Below are 8,247 nucleotides of genomic sequence, written 5' to 3'. Positions count from 1 at the left end.
GGTGAGATGGATGTGGGGTGAGATGGATGTGGGGTGAGATGGATGTGGGGTGAGATGGATGTGGGTGAGATGGATGTGGGCTGAAGGCACTGGGTTCAGTGGGGAGAACAGCCTGGCGTCGCCCGTTTGTGACAAACATCCACTGCTTGTCCCCGCTGACCCTTCATAGTGCCACAGAATGACTGAGGTTGGTAAAAGCGCTGTGGCCACCAGTCTGACCAGCAACCCATGCCCACCGTGCTGCAGGGGGTGGTGGGAAAGTGAAATACGGGGGCTCTGTGCCATCAACCCAGCCGGCGTGTTCTCCTCGCTTTTCTTCCCGCTCATCATGCTCTCGGTGCGTGGACTTTCATGGGCTGAGCGCCCCAAGAACACATTTCAGGACAGCGGGATCTCGGTGGGCTAAACTTCCCCAGGAACAACCTTTAGGGCAGTGGGAGCTGGGTGGGCTGAGCGCCCCCAGGAATAATCCTTAGGACCAGGTCTGAGCTGCACCCACAGGAGTGTGACTCACAGCCGAGTGCTGCCCCACGCCCGGCGCACCGGACCTCATCTGCTCGCTGTCACGGGGCTCAGTGCCGTGACGCAGAGGAGTGGTGGTGACTCACCTGCAGAAAGAGGAACAGCAAGGAGTGTCAGCGGCGTTCCGAGGCGTGGAGCTCCGTCCAGGACCGGCTTTCCTTGCAGGGTGAAGGCGCTGTGTGTCGCTGCTCCGTGGACCGGGCACAGCGCCTGGGACAGCAGGGAAGAACGGGGACCCTGCAGATGTGAGATGCCTGGCGGTGACCCCGCGGGGCAATCAGCCCCTCACTGCTGGCATTGCAGCCCGTCACCCCGTGCCTCTCCCAGCCCTCATGGCCCCGACAGCTGTGAGCTGCAGGCAGGAGATGAGAAAGCGAGTTTCTGCCAAAACCACACGGCGCTGTGACGGCCTCATGTGGCTCTGGGGCACTGCTCTGCTCCTTGGGGGGGACGACGACCAGGCCAGAGCTTTGGCTCAGCCTCATTTCTTTGTGGCCCCATTTGGTTTCTTCTCTGCAGGTGACATCGGGAGCAGACAGCAGTCCCTGATGCGCTGACGGCCAATCATGTCCAGGGTGAGCGGGGCTCACTGTCCTCTCCTGCACTGCACCAGCACAGGGATGTGACAGCGGGGCATCCCATCCCATCAGGATGTTGTCCCCATCCCATGTCACCACGCAATCCTTCCATCTGGGGCTGACCTCGGGGCCGAGCATCCCGGTGACGCTGCCTTCTTCCTGCAGAAGCACTGGCCTGCGGGGACGCAGTGCGTCACCAAGCACGACCACACCAAGCCCAAGGCCGGCGAGCTGGCCTTCCACAAGGGAGATGTGATCACCATCATCGAGGCCGTGGAGGTGACCTCTGGGGCCGTGCGTTTGGCAGTGCCACCGGGTCCAGGACCCCCTTCCTGGTTTCTGTGTCCCCTTTCTGAGACCGTCCCATCTGCAGGGCAGGAACTGGTACCGCGCGCGGCACAACGAGAGCGGGCAGGAGGGGCTGCTGGCGGCCGGGGCGCTGCGGGAGCGCGGGGCCATCCGTGCTGACCACAAGCTCAGCCTCATGCCGTGAGTACTGCGGGGTCCCAACAGCTGCAGGGCTGACCCACACATTTCCCCTCCCCCAAATCTGGAGGGGCTGCTGAGGGCAGAGCAGCCAAGAGCCCGGGTCACCGAGGGATTTGTTGGCTACGAAAACCCCCGTTGTGTCCAACCGTCTGGGACAGCCCTGGTGGGGAAGGGGCTGCTGCGGGGTCTGCGTGGCCTCTGTGTGGACTCTGCTTCTACTGCCTTGCTGCTGGTGCTGCGAGAGATCCCCAGCCCCACATCCCCTCATTCCTACCCACACATTCCCTCACCCCACGGCCCCCATCTCCACATATTCTCACCCCTCGCCCCTATCCCCACATCCCCTCACTCCACACCCCACATTTCTTCATCCCTTCGCCCCACACACCCCCCATCCCCACGCCCCTCTTCCCAGCTGGTTCCACGGGAAGATCTCAGGGGTGGAGGCGGTGCAGGAGCTGCAGCCCCCCGAGGACGGGCTGTTCCTGGTGCGTGAGTCGGTCCGGCACCCCGGTGACTACGTGCTGTGCGTGAGCTTTGGCAAGGAGGTGATCCACTACCGTGTGCTGCACCAGGAGAACAGGCTGAGCATCGACAGCGAGCAGTACTTCTGCAACCTCATCGACATGATCGAGGTGAGAGCCCCCCTTTGCGCAGGACTTTGGGGTCACTCCAGTTTGGCACGCAGTGATGCAGAAATACGGGGTGATCCTGACCCCAAGGGCCAGCGGTGTGCAGTGTGACATCACGGCCACCTCGTCCTGTGGCCCCTGGGGCTTCACCGCAGCTGTGGGTGCGTTTTATTACCTGCTGCCATTCTCCATCCCATGATGTTCTCCAGACCCCGCTTGGTTTGGGGAGCAGTGGATGCTCCCACTGTGCCCTGCCTGCTGCCAAATATAACACTGGCTCTCCTGCTTCCAGAAAGCTCTTCCTCCAGCTCTTCCTCTACCCTGACCCACATCCACTCCATGCCTCTCCTCTGGGAGTTCACGCTTCCTGATTGTTTCCATGTTTAGACACAACTTCTGCTTTCAGATGGTCCTTTTCTCCTTTCATCTGCCTCTGCTGAAGCTCTGCAAACCACCCCCTTCCTGTCCCCCCACCCCGGGGACAGGCTGCTCCATTGCGGTGTGCCCTGACTGTGCCCCACGTGGAGATGATGGTTTGGGATTTCCCACTGCGGAGGATGGGCTCTGTGCACCTAGAGGGCTAGCTTTGGTGCTAGGGTCCTGCGGAGCACCTGTGGCCATTTCCCCACTCCTCACCCCCTGCCCCATCCTGCAGCATTACACGGAGCAGCAAGGAGCCCTCTGCACCAAGCTGGTGAAGCCCAAAGCCAAGAGCGGGATGAAGTCAGCTGAGGAGGAGTTGGCCAAAGGTGGGAAGGGGTGAGGGGGGAGGAAGTGGTTCTGGTGCCTTCTGACCCATCCCTGTGCCGTGCAGCCGGCTGGCTGCTCAACCTGCAGCACCTCACGCTGGGAGAACGCATCGGGCAAGGCGAGTTTGGAGGTGAGATGGGACCAGAGGTCCCTAGAGGGCATCGCCAGATGACTTTCCTGGATGCCATCCCTGCTGTCCTAGGGCTGGGTGCAGTGTCCCCACGCCTGATGCCTTGCATCCCCCACCAGATGTCCTGCAGGGCGAGTACATGGGGCAGAAGGTGGCTGTGAAGAACGTCAAGTGTGATGTGACCGCCCAGGCCTTCCTCGCCGAGACCGCCGCCATGACGTGAGTGGGGGCACAGGGGTACGGACAGACCCCACCCCATGGTTTTGGGGGTACTGGCCCTGACCATGTCCCCTCACTTCAGGAAGGTCCGACACAAGAACCTGGTGCGTCTGCTCGGCGTCATCCTGCACAACGGCCTCTACATCGTCATGGAGTTCATGAGCAAGGTGAGGGCAGCCGGGGCTCAGACGATGGGGCCGATTGCGGCTCCATTTTCAGATAAAACCCACAGCTTGGGGCTGGGTTGTGTGGATCCCGGGAGCCCCATCCCAGCGGTCCTTCCACGGCTCTCATCCCTCAGGGCAACCTGGTCAACTTCCTGCGCACGCGGGGCCGCGCGCTCGTCTCACTGCCACAGCTCCTGCAGTTCTCGCTGTGAGTCCTCCTCCCATCGCCTGCATCGCTGGGGAGCTCCCAGAGACACGGTGACACCAGGGCAGGGGGACACACGGTGACGCCGCCCCACCACCACAGGGACGTGGCCCAGGGCATGGACTACCTGGAGTCCAAGAAGCTGGTGCACAGGGACCTGGCCGCCCGCAACATCCTCATCTCCGAGGACAACGTGGCCAAAGTGAGCGATTTTGGCCTGGCCAGGGTCAACCCCCGCGGTGCGGACACCACGCTGCTGCCCGTGAAGTGGACGGCTCCCGAGGCCCTGAAGCACAATGTGAGTGATGGAGCAAAGGGCCCCCGGGGCAGCTCCCCACCCCATCCCACAACACATCTCTGCCCCGTGCTGACTCCCCATCTCCCCACGTCTGGGCTTTGTCCCGATCCTCATCCTGAGGGCGAGGGCATCTCCTGCAGGGGATGGGATGGGTGTGGGGTCCCTCTGCCGTGGGGAGGTGAGGGTGCAGCCGGGAGCGATGGGTCCCCAGCTGGCTGCAGCTCCCTCCCCATGCCACGGTAGAAATTCTCCTCCAAATCGGATGTGTGGAGCTACGGGATCCTCCTGTGGGAGGTGTTCTCCTTTGGCCGAGCGCCCTACCCCAAGCTGGTGAGTGCAGGGGTTCACAGCCTGATGCGGTGCAGGGGATGGGGACATCCCTGCTGCCCCCGGAGGGGGGACCCCAGCTCCCTGCTCCACCCGCAGAGCCTGAAGGAGGTGACGGAGCAGCTGGAGCAGGGGTACCGCATGGAGCCCCCCGAGGGCTGCCCGCCCACTGTGTACGCACTGATGAGGAGCTGCTGGGAGATGGAGCCGGGCAAGAGGCCGTCCTTCAAGAAGCTCACAGAGAAGCTGCAGAAAGAGCTGAAGCACCTGAAGGATGTTTAACCTACATTCCACACCCAAGGAGCCCCCAGGACCCACAGGAGGAGCCCCCAAGTTGGGGAGCAGTGTGAAAATGGGCAGCCTGGAGGCTGCTCCCTCCTGGTGAAGATGGGGCAGTGGCTCTGCAGGGTGCCTCCTCCCCTGCATGCACACAGAGGATGCAATGTCCACCCTCCATCTCCCAGGAGGATGCAGTGGACAGATGAATCCCTCCGTCCCCGTGGGGCCCAGCCATGCCTGGGGGCACCAGGAGCACGAGGTCCCTCTGAGCCCCCTCTCCTTTCCCAGTGGTGGGGACAATAGGGGATGTCCCACCCCTATGGAAGACAACACCCCACTGCTGGCACAGCCCTATGCCTGCCCTGCATGGGCACACCAACTGCACTCAGCTCAGCCACGCGGGTTTGGGCCTCTTGATTAAACCACAGAAATTCGTTGGGCAGCGTCTTTTAGTCTCCAGACTCACATTAGGGCTATCCCCTGTTTGGGGTGAGCACAGAGGAGGGGTGGGAGCCCCGGCCCCCTCAGCCCCCCATGCACAGCCCAGCCCCACTCTGCTCAGGGCTGTGCAGAGAGCCAGGGATTATTCTTTTAATCAGAGCCTGTATGGGAATTGCTCGCACACAGATTGTGGGAGCAGGGCAGGAGCAGCCCCAGGCACCGGCTCGCAAGCGATCTCAATATCTCAGCAGAGCAGGGATTAACAGGAGTTGGGGTGCGCGTGTGTGTGCACCCACCCCATTCCTTGTCTCCCTTCCAGTCCTTCAACCCTGGGTTGATGTTTTTGCTCTCACATCTCCCCCATGCCCACTTTCTGCACCTCTCGCCCCACCACGGAAAGCGGCTTTGGATGCCCACTGTGCCCCTGCATCAAGGCCCAGGCAATGGGTTATTTCCACCGAGTCCAGGTCCACAGCACCCTCGGGTGCTGCACAGGAAGGTCTTCCCACCCCAGTGGTGTTGGCTTCCCCTCCTAATGCCATAATCCAGCCCTTATCCCGGGTCCTGCTGACCTTGCAGGCGCCGGACCCAGTGCTGGGCACAACATCCACCCACCCATGGCTGCCTTCTTCACGGCCGCCCTGAGGAACCTGCGGGGGGGTGAGGAGGAGCCCAAGGCACCCCCCAAGGACGGCAAGGCGGCTGCCCTGCCCCACGGCATGTCCCGCGAGGAGTTCGAGGAGTACCAGCGGCAGCTGCTGGAGGAGAAGTAAGGCTTGGTTGGGGCTGCAGGGTCCCCATGCAGTGGGACCGAGGTGTCACTTGTCCCCTACTTGGGTGGGACAGGGGCAGGGAGGCAGAGGGTGGGAGCAAAGTAGGTCCATAAAGTGCAGGAGGTCCCCATGGTGTGGGACGTCCCCGTGGTGCAGGAGGTTCCATGGTGAGGGAGGTCTCTGTGGTGCAGGACGTCCTCATGGTATGAAATGCTCCGACAGTGAGATGTCCCAGTGGTGCAGGAGGTCTCCGTGGTGTGGGATGTCCCCACGGTGCAGGAGGTCCCCGTGGGTGCTGGTGCAGGGACTCAGCATTCTGCAGATGACAAGGAAGAGGGAGGTGCCCAGGGCCACCCTCATCCCAGAGCCCACAGATGTGAGGGAAGATGGGGACAGGACTGGGCTGCACTCAGGTACCACCACAGATGTGGGTGATTTGGGGGTGGTGTCAGGGAGGTGAAAGGCTGTAGGAGGAGTGAGTCCTTCCACTACAAGTGTCACCACTGGGTAGGGGGCAGGACACAGACCCTGCCCTGGGACCCCCAGTTGCAGCCTTACGTGGACCACTGCACATTTGGATCTTTGGATGGGTGCAGCCACGCCAGGCTGAGGGACAATGCGGGGACTCAGGTGGGGCAGAGGTGACAACATGTCACCCATCACACAGGATCGAGCGGGACAAAACCTTCGCACACAAGAAGGCAGAACGGGCAACTGTGCGCATGCACCTGCGGGACAAGTATCACCTGGCCCAGGTACGGACACACAGGGGGACCCCGAGCCCCAGTGCCCTCGAGCTGGGTGGCAGCCATCCTCCCCCTCCCCAGTCCCATAGGATGGGAAGCGATTCCTGAAGAGGGCAGCAAACGGCTGCTGTCCCCGTCCTTCCCGTCCACCCGCGCACGCGTCTCTCCAGCAGCCCCAGTGTGGGGCTGGGCAGCTGCTGGGACGCCCCCCATCCACGGGTGTCCCAAAGGAGCCCGCTGCTCCCGCTCCCTCCCCAGGCTGCTGAGGGTCCATTGCAGCCCCAGCACCATCTCCCACCCGCAGGATGAGCGGGACGATGCCCAGCTGCATGTGGCGGGCGGCGCGGTGGAACTGCCACCGGAGCTGGCAGCCATGGTGCGTGGTGAGGAGGAGGAGGAGGAGGAAGAGGAGGGCGCCTTCGCCTTCCTGACCAAGCTGCAGGACGTGGATCTGGCGGCGCTGCGGGGCCGTGCGCTGGGCACTGTGGATGAAGTGAAGGAGAAGTGCTCCCTGATGTAGTGCTGGGCAGGAGCGGGTGGGCTGTGGGTTTTGTGGGTGCAACATGCCAGGCTGGGGCCCTATGCCTGTGCTGGAGGTCAGCTGTCCTTGCCTAAACCATTCCCTGGATTTCTGGGGGCTCTGGGCAGAGACGCTGGGGTCCTTTCCACTGAATCCCATGCCACGGCGTCCCCTGGTGCCACCCCAAGTCCAGCCAGGCAGCAGTCCCACACCCCCAGCGCCACCCCTGGAATCTCCTGAGCTGTTCGGATCAATAAAAGCGTCATTTTGTGGGATGAGCTTCCTGTTCGTGCTGCTGCACGACGCCTCCATTCCACGCAGCTCCGCCTGCACATCCCCATCCCACGCAGTGCCTACCCCCAGAGCTGGGTCGCACCGTAGGCTTTTCCTCACCCCACACACAGCCCCACGCCCGCAGTCTCACCACCCTGACCCACGCCTGCACCCCGCAGGCTCCACAGGGGGGGAGCGTCCCCACCCGGGGGTCCCCTCTACCCCCCCCCTCCCGCTGCAGGCTCAGCAGCACCGTGGGCTTAAACGCCGCCGCGCGGGCGACTGCCGGAAGGCTGCAGGCTGCTGAGATCATAATACCTGCCTATTTTAGGGAGGTCTAATCTGCCTGAATCGCCTGTCCCCAGGGACTAAGCTCCCTGAACCCGTGCAAAATGCACCGCCAGGGCCCCGAACGCCACCGCCTGATGGAGCCGGGCCGGACTCACGCTGCGTTCACATGAAAGGAGGGCCGCGCTCACCGCCCCCGGGCTCCCAGCACCAGGGCCATCTGCTCCTGAAAGGCCTGCGGGGCCTGGGGGATCTGTGGGGCCTGTGGGGCCTGTAGGGTGTGTGGGGCCTACAGGGCGTATGGGGCCTACAGGGCGTATGGGGCCTGCAGGGTCTGTGGGGCCTGTGGGGCCTACAGGGCGTGTGGGGCCTGTGGGGCTTACAGTGCCTGTGGGTTCTGTGGATCCCGTGGGGGCTGTGGGTTCTCTAGGGCCTGTGGGGCCTGCAGGGCCTGTAGGGCCTGTGGCTTCTGTGGGTTCTGTGAGGCCTGTGGGTTCTCTGGGGCTTATGGGGCCTGAAGGTTCTGTGGGGCTCGTGGGTTTTGTGTGACCCGTGGGTTCTGTGGGGCCTTTGGGGCCTTTGGGGCCTGTGGGTTCTGTGGGGCCAGTGG

The 8,247-nt window shown here is 63.1% G+C and overlaps 2 protein-coding genes across 2 annotated transcripts; both read left to right on the top strand.

The window, feature by feature from the left end:
• Positions 1–22: 22 nt before the first annotated feature.
• On the top strand, positions 23–5,032 carry MATK (megakaryocyte-associated tyrosine kinase). The gene is made up of 12 exons (XM_042815140.1): positions 23–1,097; positions 1,266–1,379; positions 1,474–1,589; positions 2,005–2,224; positions 2,877–2,970; positions 3,036–3,101; positions 3,221–3,320; positions 3,403–3,487; positions 3,622–3,695; positions 3,795–3,990; positions 4,234–4,320; positions 4,417–5,032. The coding sequence occupies exons 1-12, from the start codon at positions 1,089–1,091 to the stop codon at positions 4,597–4,599; spliced, it is 1,344 nt and encodes a 447-aa protein (XP_042671074.1). The 5' UTR covers positions 23–1,088; the 3' UTR covers positions 4,600–5,032.
• Positions 5,033–5,120: 88 nt separating this feature from the next.
• Positions 5,121–7,351, top strand: LOC122158460 (complexin-3-like). The gene is made up of 3 exons (XM_042815141.1): positions 5,121–5,806; positions 6,478–6,565; positions 6,861–7,351. Exons 1-3 carry the CDS (start codon positions 5,655–5,657, stop codon positions 7,074–7,076), a joined length of 456 nt encoding a protein of 151 aa, XP_042671075.1. The 5' UTR covers positions 5,121–5,654; the 3' UTR covers positions 7,077–7,351.
• The last annotated feature ends 896 nt before the right edge of the window (positions 7,352–8,247 follow it).

Source organism: Centrocercus urophasianus, unplaced genomic scaffold (assembly GCF_019232065.1).
Source record: "Centrocercus urophasianus isolate 14NV4802_14NV808 unplaced genomic scaffold, USGS_Curo_1.0 seq_1406, whole genome shotgun sequence".
Classification (NCBI taxonomy): Eukaryota; Metazoa; Chordata; class Aves; order Galliformes; family Phasianidae; genus Centrocercus; species Centrocercus urophasianus.
This window is presented reverse-complemented; position numbering and strand designations above follow the sequence as displayed.

What these genes read in the sequence shown, in the direction of transcription:
- MATK (XM_042815140.1), top strand. An exon ending in TGAGGAGGAGTTGGCCAAAG is followed by an intron (nt 2,971 to 3,035) that starts GTGGGAAGGGGT and finishes TGTGCCGTGCAG; the next exon opens with CCGGCTGGCTGCTCAACCTG. An exon ending in CCGAGGCCCTGAAGCACAAT is followed by an intron (nt 3,991 to 4,233) that starts GTGAGTGATGGA and finishes ATGCCACGGTAG; the next exon opens with AAATTCTCCTCCAAATCGGA.
- LOC122158460 (XM_042815141.1), top strand. Translation starts at nt 5,655, where the DNA reads ATGGCTGCCTTCTTCACGGCCGCCCTGAGGAACCTGCGGGGGGGTGAG. An exon ending in CGGCAGCTGCTGGAGGAGAA is followed by an intron (nt 5,807 to 6,477) that starts GTAAGGCTTGGT and finishes CCCATCACACAG; the next exon opens with GATCGAGCGGGACAAAACCT. An exon ending in ACAAGTATCACCTGGCCCAG is followed by an intron (nt 6,566 to 6,860) that starts GTACGGACACAC and finishes TCCCACCCGCAG; the next exon opens with GATGAGCGGGACGATGCCCA.